The sequence below is a fragment of the Balaenoptera physalus genome (genome assembly GCF_965194825.1).
Source record: "Balaenoptera physalus genome assembly, chromosome: 2".
Classification (NCBI taxonomy): domain Eukaryota; kingdom Metazoa; phylum Chordata; class Mammalia; order Artiodactyla; family Balaenopteridae; genus Balaenoptera; species Balaenoptera physalus.
The window spans coordinates 102,474,300-102,493,234 of NC_138883.1; the positions used below are offsets into that span (position 1 = coordinate 102,474,300).

The 18,935-nt window shown below is 35.2% G+C and overlaps 1 protein-coding gene across 11 annotated transcripts in view; it reads left to right on the forward strand.

Moving 5' to 3' along the window:
- The window catches only part of TCF12 (transcription factor 12), a 373,830-nt gene that overhangs the window by 176,452 nt on the left and 178,443 nt on the right, over window positions 1-18,935 (forward strand). For all 11 annotated transcript variants that reach the window (XM_082446357.1, XM_082446355.1, XM_082446358.1 and 8 more), the window contains one exon: window positions 6,445-6,547. In XM_082446357.1, the coding sequence (XP_082302483.1) occupies window positions 6,445-6,547 (103 nt within the window). The remainder of the gene's footprint in view (window positions 1-6,444; window positions 6,548-18,935) is intronic.

The window sequence follows — 18,935 nt, forward strand, 5'->3', positions numbered from 1 at the left end:
AAGGCAAAAATCTATACATTAGAACCCATCAAAAAATATTATGTTTCATGTCGGAATTTAGTGTCTGTAGTTTTGGGGAGAACCAGTTAATACTTGGGGCTAAAATTTTTTTAAATTAAGTGTTGTTTTCCTGTGTTCTTCCAAACATCAGTCCTTCTGGTACTGCTTATTCATAACCTTACAAACTGAAGTTGCAGCATTATTATTGATTTACATTTTTACCCTTGAATTTTATATAGAAAATAGTTACAGTATAGATGGGTTAATAATTTTTAAATAAAATAATTTATTTTACTTCCTTTTGTACTTGTAGTAGAAGAATGTTTTTACTTTTTATGTATCATGTGTTAATGGATTTATGATTTTGATGTGGTCATTGCTGGAGAAATTAACATTGAAAATCTGTAAGGAGGATTGTAGATGAATTCCAAAGACATACTCTGCTTGTAAGTTTTTATTTAAACATAAAGAGAATATAGAATTGAACACTCTAGAAGATGGACCTATAATATAGAAAAAGTCTGCCAGAATTAAGTCTGTTTGCTTCTAACAGATGACATTAGCAGTTACTTGGATAAATTTGTGAATATGGTTGGCTCAAGTTAGAACTGAATCTGAGTGAACTTTTTTAGGTGATCCTTTGGGATCTCATGTTTAAAAGTATTTTTATGCACTTGTACTAAGCAGTATTTCACGTATCCATCATATTTTCTATGCATCCTTTCCACCTCTGAAAGATTTTGATTCTTCCTGTCCTCCCACCCATGGTAATTCAAGACTTGCTCTTCAGTCTGGGGTTATAGTAATTCTGCGAAACCACTTCGTAGCGTTCATAAATAAAAAGTTATCTAGAGAGGTCATTCATCCTCTCAAGAAAAACTTAAGCTCTTAGGTGCATACAGAGTTCTGTGCTGATTTTTTTGGAATGATAAAAAGGAGTGAAACATTGTTGCCTTTTAGGAACTTGTGGATCTCCGTGACAAAACCCAGATCTATCATGAAAATGTATTATGTATTAGCACCTGACCTATTTAAGGATAACAGAACCTTAACATATTGATTATTAAGTTGCTTTTTCAGATGTAGACCTGATTCATTAACACAGAGCATTGTTCATTTTTCATTCATTCATTAAATTAACAGATTTTACTAGTCACATACTATGTGCTTGTTAACATACTTGTCAGTAGTGATAGAGTAATGAGTGATATAGACACAGTCCCTGCTTTCAGGTAACAAACTATTGTGATTAGATCAACTCACTTGTCTTTTTCATGGGTGTATTTATTTATTTATTTATTTATATTTTTGGCTGCATTGGGTCTTTGTTGCTGCGTGCAGGCTTTCTCTAGTTGCGGCAAGCCGGGGCTCCTCTTCATTGCGGTGCACGTGCTTTTCATTGTGGTGGCTTCTCTTGTTGCGGAGCACAGGCTCTAGGCCTGCGGGCTTCAGTAGTTGTGGTACGTGGGCTCAGTAGTTGTGGCTCACGGGCTCTAGAGCGCAGGCTCAGTAGTTGTGGAGCACGGGCTTAGTTGCTCTGCCGCATGTGGGATCTCCCCGGACCAGGTATCGAACCCGTGTCCCCTGCATTGGCAGGTGGATTCTTAACCACCGCACCACCAGGGAAGTCCCTCATTGGTGTATTTAACTGAAGGAGACACTTTAAAGAATTTGTTTAAAAGCTATAACTTTATTTATCTAGACATTTATTTTGCTAATCTGTCATAGGTAAATAAAGAAATACAATAAGGACACTTTTTTTTTTTCTCTTTTAAACTTCATTTGTTATTTCTACATATTTTTATTTTCGTTTTACTTCTCTTTTAAGTGTGACCACTCATTTATATCAGGCCTCATTCAGAGCTTTCTGGCAGCTTATGGCTATTGGCTGACTCTCTACTAGCTTTGACCGCTTCGCAGCTATAGGACTTCAATACTTGGTGTGAAATCTTGTGGCTCTTTGAATACCAAAAATCTGTGGTTATTTGTTCAGTCCCGTTAGATAAGCTAGCACCTTATTAACTTTCTTTCTGCTAGTTATTGGGTGTTCTATGGAAATATTAACTGAACCTTTATATCTGAAGCCCTGCAGCATTTTAAGGATTTAACAGCTGAAACCTCCCATCCATCTGTCATTTGTTCTGAGGATGTGAGAAAGAGACATGGTGCCTGACTTTTCAGAATTTGTAAGACATAACAGTCTCTGAGATGATAGTAATAATGGCTAGGATATATTGTGTGCTTACTATTTGCCAGGTACTTTTCCAATTGCTACTACATACAATAACTCATTTAATTCTTACAACAACCTGTGAGATAAATATTGTATTATTATTATTATCCCTATTTTACAGATAAGGAAACTGAGGCAAGAAATGTTACTTTGCCTCAAGTCACACAGCTAGTATATGGCACAGATGGAGTTTAGGCCTGCCAGTCTGGCTCCAAAAATTCCACATTTATCCACTATACTGTACTGTGCAATTATAATAGATAATTATGGTATAATTTAAATGGATAATTAAATAGGTAATTTCAATAAGTGTGAGCAGTGACATGATGGAAATGCTTGCTGCTATGGGAGCTCAGAGTGAGTTCACCCAATTTGGTAGGGTCAGGGAAAGTGTTTCTGAGAAAGTAAATCTTTATTGAAAGAGCCTTTCTCCCCATCCCTTTTTAACTATTGAAAAGAACTGTAAAGAATATTTTAAAATAGAATTAGACAGTGGTTTTCAAACAAAGAAATAGCCACATAGGTTAGAAAAAACATGTCTTTTCTCAACTTGGGAGCATTCTCTGGTGATTATGCCATATTTATTGGTTGGGTGAAATAAATTTTTTAAAAGCTATTTAAAGAATTAGGGGGCTTCCCTGGTGGCGCAGTGGTTGAGAATCTGCCTGCCAATGCAGGGGACATGGGTTCGGGCCCTGGTCTGGGAGGATCCCACATGCCGCGGAGCAACTGGGCCCGTGAGCCACAACTACTGAGCCTGCGCATCTGGAGCCTCTGCTCCGCAACGAGAGAGGCCGCGACAGTGAGAGGCCCGCGCACCGCGATGAAGAGTGGCCCCCGCTCGCCGCAACTAGAGAAAGCCCTCGCACAGAAACGAAGACCCAACAGAGCTAAAAAGATAAATAAATAAAATAAATAAATTTATTAAAAAAAAAAAGAATTAGGCAACAAAAAAAGTTACTGTAATTTTGAGGAGACAGACAAGAGGAGAGCACTATTATGTAAATAATACTAGGTGCTTTTGTTTTGTTCGATAGAACAAAAGATTGGATTGATAATGTGCAGTGTAAATTAGTTTAAAAATGGTAACAGCTTTGATTGATTAGAGTCTGTTGTCATATTGTAGCAAGGATTAAAGTTTCTAAATTCTGTACCATAAAATGAACGTAGAGAAAAGTATGAAATACATTTTATAGAACATATTTCATAATATCAAAGCTTTTATGAAGTGTCAATGTATTCATAGGTGGGAGTATTTAAGAATTGCAAATTGAATTGTCATTTAGATATTAGATTTTAAGTGAGGTTTTTGGCACACATTAGCTCTGAAACTATGACTAACTTTGTTTGTTTGTTTGTTTGGCTGCGTCGGGTCTTAGTTGTGGCATGCAGGATCTCCGTTGCAGCATGCAGGATCTTTGTTGCAGCATGCAGGATCTTTCGCGGTGGCGTGAGGACTCTTCCTTGTGGTGCACGGGCTTCTCTCTAGTTGTGGTGCACGGGCTCTCTAGTTGTATCACGTGGGCTCCACAGCGCACAGCCTCAGTAGTTGTGGCACGTGGGCTCTGTAGTTGCGGTGAGGGCTTAGTTGCCCCGCGGTATGTGGGATCTTAGTTCCCTGACCAGAGATCAAAGCCATGCCCCCTGCATTGGAAGGCGGATTCTTAACCACTGGACCACCAGGGAAGTCCCTAAAACTATGACAAACATTTTTGAGTCCAGTTTCATTGTTCCATCCTCCAGCATCAGTTTGCATCTGTGGATGAAGAACTGTTCCTCTCTTATCTTTTAGGCTGTGGCTTTTCAAAAGAATTTTGTGCACTTAGATGAACCTTTGAGGTTGGGAAAAAATACTCAAATTTCTATTTAATTTTTATCTTACATGAATGAAATTATGACTTACTGAAATTTGTTATATTGGTTAATAGTATATGTATATAATTTATGAGTAAATAGATATTGAGGGCCCATATTCAAATCTTGCTTGTATGTGATGACACAGGTTTATAGATTCCACTGTGGGTACAATATGACAATCCCAGATTTTATTATTGGACTAGGAAATAATCTTGTAGTAATTTCTATACTGTACGTTGCTGTATGTGGTTGCACATGGATAAGAGATAGTACTTACTATTATTTGTGTATGGTTGATAGAAAAATAATTGTTCTGTTTTCTGAGCACATATTAATCGGGGCTTAGAGATAGATCTTCTCTATGCTTACTGTGATATATGTGAAGTTAATCCACTGTGTGTGTACAATTATTTGATGATACCCTGAAACTTAGATTTATTTGTATTATTATTTATATTGTTATATTATTATATAATATTTATATTATTTATTTATATACTTGTGCTTTAGGCAATAGTTTAAAATGTTTTTAATGTTTTTATTTTTAATAGTCATGAACGAAAAAAGTTCTTATTGCACTTCAAGGATGAGAATTGAGAACATGCAAAATTTTATCTTTTATTATCCTTTAACATTCAAATAAAGTGTGAACAACATGGCTGACCTACAAATGCATTTCTGTTTGCATTTTTCAAGAGTAATACTGTTGTTTAATAATGATAAACAATATTTCAGTGAGTTTTTTTTTGTTTAATAATGATAAACAATATTTCAGTGAGGTTTTTTTGTAGGTTTCAGTGTCTTGTTTTGACTCTGTGCCTAAGAATGGCAGTGGGAGGGAGTGGCAGAGAGAAACACCCAGATGAATGTGAGATAGTAGGATGTCACTTAGCACCTCAAGAGTGTTCAGTTTTAAGCAACAGAGGTAAACTCCAAGGAGTGACTTTAGCTGGGAGCCATTCTATTTTGTATATAGCTCTTGCTGCGTGTGGCTGTGACAGACAGGACTATGGTTGTGGTTACCAGAGGACACCCTTGTGGTCATAACCAAGTTGTAAGTGTCACCAAGATTCTTCTTGAGTGTCTGTCACATGTGTATCAGTGATTCTAAAGTAGATAAAAATGAAACAAAGATTCATTTGGGAGTTAGCACTCCCAGCAGATTAGTTTTAAAACAGAACAGCAGAAGGTGTTGTGACATGCATCCCCAAGCAATTGTAATGATTTGACAGTTATTTAGCCCTCAATTCCTAGCCCTTTGGTTGAACTGACAGCATGCTTGCAAAGATAGTGAGGCCTGTTTCAGCCCCATTAATGTCTTCTTGAATGTTAGCCTGCAGTCTGGGTAATGATAAATGTTCACTGATTCATGATTTTATAGTCCCAGAGGATTCTGGGTGGTTTCTGTAAGCCAAGACAGTCAGTTTTTGTTCTTGTTTGGGCCTCTTGTAAGATTTTCTGATCTTTACTAAAATCGTTTTAAGTTGGCAAAAGGGTGGGTACCACCTCAGTTTTAATTAACTAGGGGTCAAAGCCTTGTTTAGAAACTATATGATTTTGGAGGTGATGCTGTATTTAGCATGTATAAGAGTCTGAGAACCAGAACAGCTTTTAATCCACTGAGCTTTTGTAACACTTACTGTATTTGTGAACTTTCATGTCTTTTAGGCTCCTTCGCTTTTTAAAAACCTGTGTTAAGTTATAGGGATAAATTTAATAACAGCTATTGTGAAATAATAACGTTAGCTTTATTGTTTTCATGGTGTTTGCAATTTCATTTTTTAGATTCTTAAGAATTTAAATTAACTATCTTTGTGTTTTCTTTTTTACATGGCTCAGTTTCTATAGGAGTATATCTTGTTATACTAGTATTAAAAGGAGTATAAGCAGATCTTCTTTTGCTAAATATTTGTTTGCCATTTAGGAAAGGATTCGTTTCTAGTATATTGATTGTCGATTTTTAAAAATATTTTAAATAAATCTTGTAATTGCCCAACCCTTTATTGATAGGGTATGGCGGCAGAGAAAGGAGGATACAGATAAACATTTTCCTAATTTATTGTAACTCAGAAATATATTTTCTTAGTTCATCCTTTTAGAACTTTACTTTTGGCTGTAAAGAGATTGTAGGGCTAATTTTTTTTTAAATCTATAAAGAAACTTTTTGACTTTAATATCTTAAAAGGAATAAAAGCAGCACTTCTGTTTAGTTTTTCAAGTAATGAACCAGAAACTTGGTTAGGAATGACCATTTGTAAGTCTGTATATTAATTAGATGAGTGTCATTATGCTCAATTAGCACGACTGCCAAATAATCTCTTTAATACTCCGGTCTTTTTTTTTTTTTTCTCTAGGGTTTTACAGACAGCCCTCATTACAGTGATCACTTGAATGACAGTCGATTAGGGGCCCATGAAGGCTTGTCCCCAACACCTTTCATGAACTCAAATCTAATGGGTAAGTTGGTAATTCTCTGCAAGTAGTCTTCACAGAGCCTCTTTGGTCAGAGACATTTTTTATCTCCTTGTCCAGGATGGACACCTAAGTATGTAGAAGAAAGTTCCTAAGTTTCTAGGGGCATCTGGGCTTTCTTTGTTCAGCTAAGTTTGAGGGGCAAGCATTCAGAAATGTGGTTCCTTCTATGAGAGCATTATTGTCGTTGCTATCAGAAAAGGAAGCAGCAGTGTTTTAACTGTTAGTTTTGGCAGTGTCTGTGACATCAAGCATTATGTTTTCTGCTCTCTGGGCAGAGAAGCATTTCAGAGACATTTGTTTGTAATTTACTATTTGTCTTAACAGTTGTATATATGTGGTAATTAAAAATATGACAGCAGTGATTTTAGGCAAATTTTACTCATTTTGGGCAGTATTTCTTTTGACACTGTTTGATCAAAACATAATAGTATATTTAAGTATTGCAACATTTGTTTTAAGCACTTGGGTTCTTATTGGGGATTTAAAATTTTTTCTTCTGCTGTAGTAAAGTTGTACTTTGAACGACATTACCTACCACCTAAACCTGATTATTATTTTTGGCAAAACCTTTAAGGTTAGCCATTCTCTATATCTCCCCCTACTTCCTGCAAACCAGCCCTCCCTTCTTCTCTCCCCCTGCCCTCTCGCTTTCTCATATCAAAGTTTATAGCTATTCAATCTGAAATGATAAGCCCCCAATTTTTTCCCCCCAGTTTGGATGCCACTCTTTTATTAAGCGAGAATTTTACCTTTTTGCAGAACCTGATTCAAAAGAATCTGTTTTATGACATTATTTTTCCTTCTTGTTTATGCTGGGGCTGAGCACATTACAAAAGCTTTATTTAATCTGTCTTACTGGTTGTCAGTGGCGTCATGTTAATATGGAAGGTTTGTGTAATTGACATTGATTTCATTACTTTACTTCTTAAGGACATGACCTATATTGTGATCTTAGAATTGTCCTTTTAAGAGACAGCCATGCCAATCTAAGTGGATTACCCAAATCCAAAATCCTGGTGGTCTGCAGTTTCTTTATAAATGGTTTTGTTTAGCACAGTCTTTGTTTATTTCCCTTACCCTCCATAAAGTATTGAGGAGATAGATTCTGATATTTCAGTGTGGATCTTGCCTAAGGCAATTACCACTTTGAAGCCAGAATCATTGAGTATGACACAAGAGTAAAAATCAGTGACAAAACTTGTGTTTAAAATGACAATTTGTTTCAACATAAATGAAAATGAAAATCCTGGTATTAAATTTATTATCATTCCAGGTAAAAATCAGAATTAAATATAGAACAAAATAATTATCCTTGCATTTGGCCAGGGAAAACTTTCTAATCTATCTTCTAAATTTTCTATCGAGCTTACTGTCAAAGTAAAGTAGATGTGACACTCCAGATAGTTTCCTTTTGTAGTATAACTTTTCCCCAAGTAGCGTTTAATTTATGGTAAATATGGTAGAGCAAACTATAGTCAATGTTTTTGTAATTTCAGATTGAACTAAGCTTTCTTAATTAAGGATATAACTGAATTGTGAAAAATCAGAAATTGCCCTTTTTTATATTTATGTTCTTACCTTTATTAGCTTACAGAGATGACTCTTGAGTTCAGTAGAATTGCATCATTTGTGCAGCTTTGAGCCAAGGTGACTGTTGAAATTGTGGAGTAAGTGTGGGAAATAAATGAATTCTAAGAAGTATGCATGTCAGTCACTTGCTCTGAGTAGCTGTTGACTAAAAATACTTCTGTAATTCAGTTTGAGGTAACATTTTCTTAGTTGGAGCAATTATGAACATGTGCTTCTTAGTTTCTTCAGTTTACAGATAATTATTAGAATACTTTCAATAGTCATCCATACCCTATGTATAAAATCAGCATCTAAAGTAAGTCTTGAAATAAAAAAACTCAGATTTATAAACAGATTGATCCCTTCACAGTACAAATGAGAAAAATCTGCATTCATCTGAACTACATTGTGCAGTTAACCAGGTGCAGCTATACATTTTCATTGTACGTTTTAACTACCTACTCTTAAAAATGTTAATTTACCTATAAGAAAGGGGAAAATGACCCTGAAGACGATTAGGCAGATATTGTTCAAAACGATTTCACTGGTCTTGGGAATATCTGATTTACTACACTTCCTTCCTTTTATTTTCAGTACAAATGATCAAATGAGATATCTAACAGTTGAGTCTAAGCAATCTGCATGACAATAGCTAGCTTTTGGAAATGAATGTCCTTTAAATTGTGGAGCACCTCCATACAGCAACAGGCAGTCCCACTTGATGTGACTTGACGTAGTTGAACTGTTAGATACCCCCAAATATGGGTTTATAGCACTCAGTAGAGTTACAGTGGATAGATTCACTTTGTTAGCCATTTGATAATTTAGGGGAGTTTTCAGGCTAAAAACCTGCATTGTTAAAGCAGGACTGAGATGTGCATGGCAGTATTAGCAGCATTTGGAACTATTGATACCTAGTTGTCATAATAGGTAAAAACTTCAGAGTGATTCTGTGAATGATGAGTGCTCAGAAACAGTTAAAGCTAACTGGAAAGCCAAAACATGTTTCATCATTGCTGTCAACATATAAAAACACCATCTAAGGCGGGGTGGAATCGTATGTCTAGGGAATGTTGTTATTTTTCGTATTGTGTTCAGCGATAAGCACATTTGCCTGAAGAAATAGTGGATTGTAAAGTGCTACTATCTTTCATGATGGAGCTCTCAAATACTTTAATGATTTTGTACATTGCAAAAATGAGAAATTTTATCTAATGAGGGTTGATAATGATTCAGTAATGAACAGTTTGCCACAGAAACATGCACTTCTATATTCATTTAGATATTTTGAAGTGTTTTACATGGAAAGTAAAACTCTTTATGTTGAAACAGTGTTTCTTTTTAATGAATTCCAGAATTATCCTGTTGATTTATCAATATGGAAAAGGGGGTTTTTCTTATGTTTCAAGTGAAATAAGTACATCCTTTTGGCACATCACTAAGTAATTAGCATCAAACAGTTCTGTACTCTATTATAGTAAAACTGCAAAGCTTTGACAATAGCAGTGAATTGCAGTAGTATCACCAAAGAGTCTTATTTATTTCTGTCCTCTTCCAGCTTTGGTCCATTTCTCCACCCTTGGGCCCTTCATTAATTTCAGTAATATTTGCTTTCCTTTACCTGTTGTTGATTAGATGTATTTTTGGTGATGGTAGGAGTAGTTTATTAATTGGACATAGAGACAAATTATTTTATAGAATTGCCTCCCTTTGATTCCCAAGTTATTGTGGAATAAACTACTCTATCTACTCCTCCATGTCTATCAAAGCTTTACTTATTTTAGGTGGTGTGTGCATGTATTGTCAATGGGAAACTTAAGATAGTACCTTCAATTTTCCTTTTTTCTGAGACCTTCATTTGTGTTCCTTTCTGAGACCTGTGTTGCCTCTAGAGATGTTTTGCTAGTATTGTATCTTTTAAAAACTGGAAGCAACATGTGGTGGTATAGGAAAAAATACAGGGCTGAGAGTTAAGAGGTCTGGATTTTAATCCAGATGCTGAAAAATAACCTTCACTTTTCAGATAAGGTATTGCTGGATCGTCTCAAAGGCCTTCTGTAACTCTAGAATTTTATAATTCTGTAATCTCATGTAATATCTTTTATTCAGCCCTGGAAAAGGCTGCAACTAGAGTTGTAATTGGTATTTTGCAAATGATAAAGCTGAGGTACAAAAAAATTGTGTTTTTTCTTGAGGTCATAGAGTCAATAAGCAGCAAAACTGAATGTAGAGCCCATGTATTCTGACTCCCAGTGTTCTTCCACTAGGCACGTTAGGCATGTAAGGTACTGGTTCTTTCTACATGACGCCTTCAGGGTTGCACTAGCTCAGCATTTTCCGAAACTATACATATGGAGACACTGCTTTTGAGAGATGACTATGAAAAAAAGTTCCATAGGGACATAACTTTGGAAAGCATTATATATCACATGCCCCCTCTTAGAGATTGAGATTGTACTTTGGGGTATTAAAGGGATTGTACTTTGGGAAAAAAAGGCAGGGAGCTTATTTAATTATGTGTAGCCCATCACATTCCAGAATCAGATGATGCACAGAAGCCTTTTTGTAAAAAAGCATCATTAGCTTATGGGAAACTAGTTTTCCATGGAGCACACACTGGGACATGTTTGTAGGTTGTGTTAAGGGAAAAATAAAAGATAAAATATGAGAGTTCTTTGAAATGTAAATTGGCACAGGGTTAATAATACTGCTGGATATACTTTTATAAGTCATTTTAGGCATCTTAGCTAATTTAACAGGTTGGGTCCGGTTGTTGCATTGTTAAACCTCTGTTTTGTAACTATTTGACTTATAAACAAACCAACTGTCCTTCCATTGTAGTTGGAGTCTATTTGCTCAGCCCTGCCCTTCTTTACCTGACCGAGTTTAAAGGGCCCCCTCTGTTAGCAGCTACTGCATTTTATTTTCATTTCATTGTGGATTAAATAAGTTTCTGTGGGCTTGTCTGGGAATTTAAACCCAAGTACACTTTTTTCCTATATATTCAGTATTTCAAACAACCAAATTTCAAAGAAAACTCTTTTGTGTACTTGATTCTGCCTACACTATACTTTATGATTACTCCAGAAATCTCCTCGAGTTACAAAAAAATGAAGAATCACCATTTTCAGAATATCAAAACGTAATAGAACTCTGTCTTCAAAAAGATCTCTAACTTTGACATACAGAAATTCTTTCGATAGATGAGATAATGAAAATGATTATAATTGTGCTTAGGGGAAACAGTATAGCTTACTGTCTGGTTTGACAGTATTTCATAAGGATTAGGCCTTCATACTTTGTCCAGTGTTTTATTAACCCCAAGTCTCAATGAAGGATGAGTTATTATTCATTGATCTACGTTCTCTGATCTTTGGATGCTTATAAACACAAGATGTTGCGACTGGGAAAAACTTGAGTGAACCAGACTTAGTTATTGAAGAAACCAAAACAAAGAAAAATGAAATGAGTAGTTAATTAGGAAACAGGGATCTAACCCTCTTGATTCTAACTTAGCTCACAGCCCGCTTCTACTGCACTGCTTTTTTTTTTTTTCTTTTTACCTCTCATGTTCAACTATTTGTTCATCTGCTTCTTTTTCTACATTACAGCTTTTATATCTTTTTCTTCCTCTTGCTACTGCTTAGACTCTCATTAACCAGTCTGAATTATTGAATACCTTTTTCTTTCTCCTTCATGTGTACCCATCCATCTCTTTATTCTGCCCTAACTGTGTGAAAATATCTTATAAATAACAGAAATTAACTTAAACTGTGTTCAACAAAAAGTGGTATTTATTGACTTACTTATCCCAAATGACTAGGAGTAGATTGATTTTAGGCATGGTGGATCCAAGGGTTCAATCACTGTCATCTGATCCCCCTCTTTCCCCTTGAAAGTGTTAAGAGAATGATATAAAACTGGAGAGGCAAACTGGGCAGAGAGGAGATTTGAAAAGTGGGAAAGGGTAGAGTGTGGTGTCCTTGTCTCTTGCTATCTACTTCTAGGTCCTACCTCCAATCTTTCCAATTGTTTTACATTGTCCTTTCTGGCTACCATATTACAGGTTACCTTATTCCTTAGTGGTTTGGGATGTTTTCTTTCAATGCATATATGCATTTTATTTGTAATACTCTGTTCCTGACAACATCATTTCTTTCCACGTCCCTACCCTGCCTCCTCAGCCTGAAAAGCAGCCTCTTTTCATAGTTAAAATGACTTGATAGCCGTTCTTTCTGAAACCTATTCCATAAGCCAGAGATGAGCTAATGGTTTCTTTTCTACCCAGTCTGGGAGAGACCAAACTAGTAGCTCACTTTGAAAGAGGTTCCAAAGTTTCAGGGGTACTCCTGTATAGACTCAGGTCCCTTTTTTCTAAGAATAATTAGTCCTGGCGTGAATTATTTAAGAGAATTAAATAATTGCTTCAAAGAGATGTCAAGATTTTGGAAGATAGAGGGAAAAAAATGTTTGGGGCTTTATTTTGAAAACTAAAGCTAAAATTAGAAAGTAATATTAACAAAACAAACCATAAAATCTACTAGATTTTAAATGAACAAAGAATTAATTAATTGTTGAATTTTTTGGTGTATTTTTTTCTTCAGAAAATTGTATGGCATTATAGAAATGTCTTTTACTTCACATTTGAACCTTGTTGATTTTCTCTTCAGTTATTAACTGACTCTAATTCAGTTAGGTCCTAATCTGTCAATGGCTTTTGTGTTTGATTAAATGATTCTTAACATAATTTTAAAGGACTTGGTGAAATTTTTAGTCTCTTGCATGATATTCAACTCTCAGTGAATTTCTTTTGTATTTGCTTTGTATTATGGGTTATTTAGCAAAAGATTGACCAACAATGCCATTGACTCAGGCCTGAGATAGGCACACTACCTGTGAGTGATATTTCACTGGTATTTTTTTCTAAGTTATCTGGTCATTAGTGAATATTTTCATCAGGCCACAACATTGGCTTAACTCTGCAGTCTTGCAAAGTGGTATCTCCAGGGAGTTATGTAAGGAGGATCACCTTTATTTGTATTTATTTACCCAATCCATTTGTTCATCATCATTCATGTGTTAATGCTCTAGGGTCAACAGTAATCTTTACTGATCTGCACAGTTTTATAGTGGGTCAGTGGCACAAATCTGATACATGGTTCTTCCTTGAATCTTCCCATTGTTTGTGTCTGATTCTCACCAAGTGAACGTGAACTCTGAGGATATTCTGAGTTCTCCTTATAGTGGGGTGCATGACAGGGGCTGTGGCTGCTTGGTTACTAGAGAACAAAAGAATGATTTTTTTCATTAAGAAATTTCTGTAAACCTGACAGTTTTCCTTGATGTATATAATCGCAGAACCACACCATGGCACACAGTTGAGAATTTGGGACATTATTTTGATTAGGAAAAGTCCTAGAGCAGTATTATCAGACCATGTCTTTGATGTGGTAATATTTCAGATTCACTGCTTATGGTTATAATAATGTCTTTATCATTTATTATAGGTTTTCTGAGCATTTTTTTAAACATAAATGCTATTTAAGTATTAACTAAAATTCTCATAGAATATTTGCACTGGAATGGATCTTAGAGGTCATCTAGCTCAGTGATTCTCAATTGGGAGTGTTGAAAAATACACGATTGTCATAAGGACTGGGAGTAGGGAGAGGTGTGACTGATACTCCTTTTTACCTTGAGAACTCTGGAACCTCTTTTAAAGTGAAGACTCAGTACTAGGTTGGTTAGTGGTCATATGTTTATGCAAGCTTTAACTAGCCACAAAATAAAAGTGAATTTTTTAAGAATTTGAAAGCATATCTTGAATTGCTTTGGTTTAAATTATAGAAATGTTATTGTTTGAAGGTATTCATGGTAGTTACCATTCAGTTGTATAGTCTTTGTACTATGTGGCTGATATTTAATAAGCCTCACATTTTAAGTAAAAACTGTTGCTTAATTTGAGTGTCAATCCACTATTTTTATAATCACCTTCACACCTCAGCTTATTCCTTTTTTTCTTACAAAATTCAGCCTTTGTTTTTCATAGCTCACATTTTCTATGACTTCCAGGTTGGGTTTGTTTTGGTGTTGTTATTTGGAATTTTAGGTTTTTAAGAATAGTAGAATTTGCTGTTCTACCTGTATTGTGGGGTTTCTCATATGTATGGCTATTGTTTTTATGTAATACTGTCCTCTTGAAAAATATTTTTTGGCTATTGGCATATGCATGGTGTAGTGTGGTGAAGTATGTAACAGTCATTCTTAAATTACTTACTTGTTTTTCACTTTGAGAATGCCTCTGGGGGGTTGTCAGACTCCTCAGATTGTATGAAATTTCTAGGGAGTCACAATTAAATGAGAGTAGAGTTCAAGGCCACTTCAACTTGTTGAAAATTAAATCAATTCATTTTATTTATAGTTATAAATTTTATTAATTTCTATTACATATTTTTCTATACTGATTCCTGAGATCAGGGGTTAGCAAACCTTTTTGCAAAAAGCCGGATAGTAAATAGTTTAGAGTTTGCAGCCCAGAAGGCAAAATCAGTGATAGTATGTGTAGGTACTTATATAACCATTTAAAAATGTGAAAAACTATTCTTAGCTCATGGGCTATAAAAATAACAGTTGGTGGCCTGGATTTGCTCTACAGGCTGTAGTTGACCAATCTTGTTCTAGATAATTTACAATAAAAAGAACTTTAAACGGTAGCAACATCAATTTTTTGATTAGGTAATAAATCATATATGTGAAATTCTGTGGAATGTACCAGGGTTGTTTTGTGTTTCTGTTTTTTTTAATATCCAGACGTGGTGATTGGTGGTTGTGGTGGTGGTGAATTATTTCTAAAATTTCCAGGGCTTCATTGCCTCTATACAGAATGGTAAGTTACTTACTAGGTGAGTTGTTTTCCTGTTGTTTTGTCTTCAAGTGTGATCCTGATAGTTGCTTTTTTAGGCAAATGTCAGATTTCCTTCATCTGAAATCCTGTTATTCCCTTAGTTTTCTATAATCTGGAATTTTAAAAAAATCTACTTTGCAAAATAGTAATGTAAAACCGTAACTGTAGTGAATTGAACGTACCACATTAGGAGAGGAAAAGGTGAAAATTAGGCAGTTTGGTGGCGATGTGGCAATGGGGCTGCTTTTCAGAGAGAAATCTTCAGAGAATAACTGTGGAGAAGAGTGTATAGAGAGAACCTGTGATGAGAGGATAATGTGAGAATGGCACAATCATCAGAAAAGTACTGTTGCTTTAGTGAGAGTCTGCACTCCCAAGTAGGGGATATCCCCAAAAATGTGTGCAATAAAAATATTACAACATTTTCTAGCTTGTATCTGAACATTTTTGGTAAGATAAATGTAAATTATGGATTTTTGTTACAGTTTATAGAATATATAATTAAATTTTTTCATGTACAGGGCTTAATGATTTGTGTTTGAGAAGATTTCTGATTTGATATGCTATTCATCTTCAATTTAAGGCTCTCTTTTACCTGGAAGATTTAAGAAAATGTAGTGCTATATTTATGTGATAATTTTTATAAATATCTTCTTAGGTTTACATGAAATGAAATATGCTTGCACCAAAGAATTCCCATCTCCTTTTTATTTTCCTTTCATACAGGCTAATTGTTTCAAGGAAATTAAATTATGCAGTCCTTTAGTGACAGCATTAAGTGCAAAGCAGTTTTACTCCTGGTGTGTGAGTGTGTGCACGCGTGCAGCCGTACACACCTGTATGTTTAGACAAGATAGCACATTAAATATAAGCTTTTGTTTTAATTCATTTTACAGTAAGATTTCAAACATGTGTCTCCTAAAAAAGTTTGTAAGTATTATCTTTAGGTGTTTTACAAAGTTACTAGAAAACATCTTCAAGTACTGGCATAGTAGCAGGTGTCTGTTTGTAATTTACTTTTCCCTAGGGATATGGGAGGGACATACGTATATATGCACTCATAATTTGCATGTTGTTATATGTATCCTCTGTATCTGTTTATATCTTTTTAAAAAATCTGTCCCTGATTCCTTTGGTCAAACTTGCTGCACTGAACAGTTTTAGAACATTGCAGTACATCTGAACTTCCCAACTCTTTTCTTCATAGAATGTGCTTTTAACTTTCCAATTTACGATGATCACTTAGAAGGAAAGCAGTGCCCCAAATATACTTATGAAGATGACACCCATTAAAAAAATACATTGTGGCTTTGTGTAGCTCTGCCAGTGAGGAATTTAACCTAAGGATGTAAAGGAAAATACACATTGGGAATGTAAAATGGTATAGCCATTCTAGAAGACACTTTGGCAGTTCATTATATAACTAAAATGCAGTTACCATACAACTCAGCAGTTGTACTCATTTATCCCAGAGAAATGAAGACTTACGTTTACACAGAAGCTTGAACACGAATGTTCATAGCACCTTTATTCATAATAGCCCATACTGGAAACAATCCAAATGTCTCTCACTGGGTAAATGGTGCAACTGTGGTATATTCATACCATGGAATACTATTCAGCAATGAAAAAGAACGAACTATATTCAATGCAGTGATTTAGATTGATGTTGAGTAAATTAGGCTGAGTGAAAAAAAGCCACTCTCAAAAGATTACATACTGTGTGATTCCATTTATATACTACTCTTGAAATGGCAAAATTATAGAATTGAGAACAAATTGTTGGTTGCCAGAGGGTAAGGAGACAGGAGGATGTGGTTATAAAGGACAACAGGACAGATCCTTGTTCTGTATCGTGATTATGGTGGTGGGTACATGAACCTGCATGTGTAATGAAAGTGTATAGGACCAACCCCACGTGTGTGCACACAGATTTTTTAAAAACTGAGGAAATCTGAATAATATCAGTGGATTGTAGCAATGTTTATATCCTGGTTGTGATATTATAAGATGAAGGAAATTATGTAAAGAGTTCTCAGGATCTCTCTGTTATTTCTTACAGCTGCATGTAAATCTATAGTTACCTCAAAAGAAAAGTTTTAATTAAAAAGTATATACAAATAGATGACTGAACACACAAATAAATTAATTGAAGGAAATAAAAAATTATAGGAAAGTAGGTTAGGAAATACAGGAGGAAGAGAAGGGTCAAGGATGTGCAGAGATTATTTTTCTAGAAACATTTATAATGGAAATTTAGACCAAAATGTCACCCTTGTGGCCTATTAAATCACTGAAAATCCATGTATTTCTAAGGCTGGAATGTCTCTTGAACTTTTCTTTTTAGGAAACTGTACAACTGTAATAGGTGATATTAGCAAGTAAGAAGAAGAATCTTTTCATCAACATTTGTCCTTCACTTTGTGTGCACAGCATTATTGTATCTTTGGGCAATAGGGAGTGGGAAACATCAAAGGCCAGAAGCCTTATGTGTGTTCTTGAGGACATAAACAACTTGGGAATATTTAGAAAGCAAGATAATCTGTATTTCAGAATTGAGTATTTACATGGAAAAGTATTATTAGCAAGAGGGCTTGGGGTGAGGAAAAGGTAGTAGTAAGCATGTCAGAGAAAAATATTAGAAGGTCCTAAAGTTAATTTTTTAGTGATAAATTTCGCCTAGAGCTGATCCTTGACACCTTTCTTTCCCTGGGAGGCAAAGTAGAAAGATGCAACAACAGATTTTGACTGGGCCTGTCCTCCCTTTTACTTGACTGAGAAATGAGGTTTGAGGATTAAGTTGACTGCCATTTATAATCTCACTTAGATGTGAAAAACTCCCTCCTCTCCTCTAAAATGCTAATCCTACTTAGGAAACTCTTCTGTAGTTTTCAGTTTTTCACTAGTCACAGGAAGCTGGCTCCCCTGGAAGAGTTTGAGAATCTAGGTGAGGCTATTCTGGTGATCCCTGGGGTTAGGTATTTTAGACAAACAACTCCTTAGAGGGAGTTCTGGCTTAGAATCTTTTGAGGTAAATGTGGGGGAGAACTGAGGAGGGTTCTTGGAAATGGAGTTGAGAAAAACATCAGTAGGCTAATTCATAACTTCCCCTTGGATTTTTAAAGATTCTACCTAATTTGTCAGATTGTTTTCTAAGCTTTTAGAGAAGTCTTGTTTTAAATATGCGTACGAAGAGCCAATAATAAATTTTCCAAAACTTGGCTCTGTGTTGTCAAAAAATTTGTGTCATTTGTGAAAAACAGAGGCTATAATTGTGGATCTTTTAAAATCATAATAAAATATGGTACACTATAAATTAAGGTTTTTAGAAATACTTTAAAAATGATTATTATTAGAAATGTGGATGATCCTTGGGGGCAGACTTGTTTGTATGTGTGAAAGCTGAAGTAAAAACAAACTACCCCTTACTTAAAAAGAGGTTTAAGATAAAGTGGCTAAATCTCAAATTTCCCTTTTTGCTTCAGTGTGTCAGTGAATCTGGCTATGGGGTATATTTATCTACTGTGAAGCCCACTGATGCGTGCAAAGCTGAGCAGAGTACAGTTTTTCCCGGTGGGTCTTCTTTCTCTGGGCATTTGTAGCTGTGCTTCAGTGTGCAGGGTCAGCTGGGGAAAGCTAGAAGGGCTAAGATGTCAGCTATTGTAAAGGTACTAAGATCCTATCTTAAGAAGGGAATGGGACATCTGATCTTTTAAAAAATATATTATTTCTTATGAAGCGGTTAGTTGGAAGTATGCACAGTAGTGATGATTATTAATATTGTAAACAGGACAATCTATTAAGTTCTGTACTATTTAAAGAACAATTCTGTAATTATTTTTAGTTAGCTTAGGCTTTTCTATGTGAATATTGGAATTTTTCTATCTCGTCTTAACA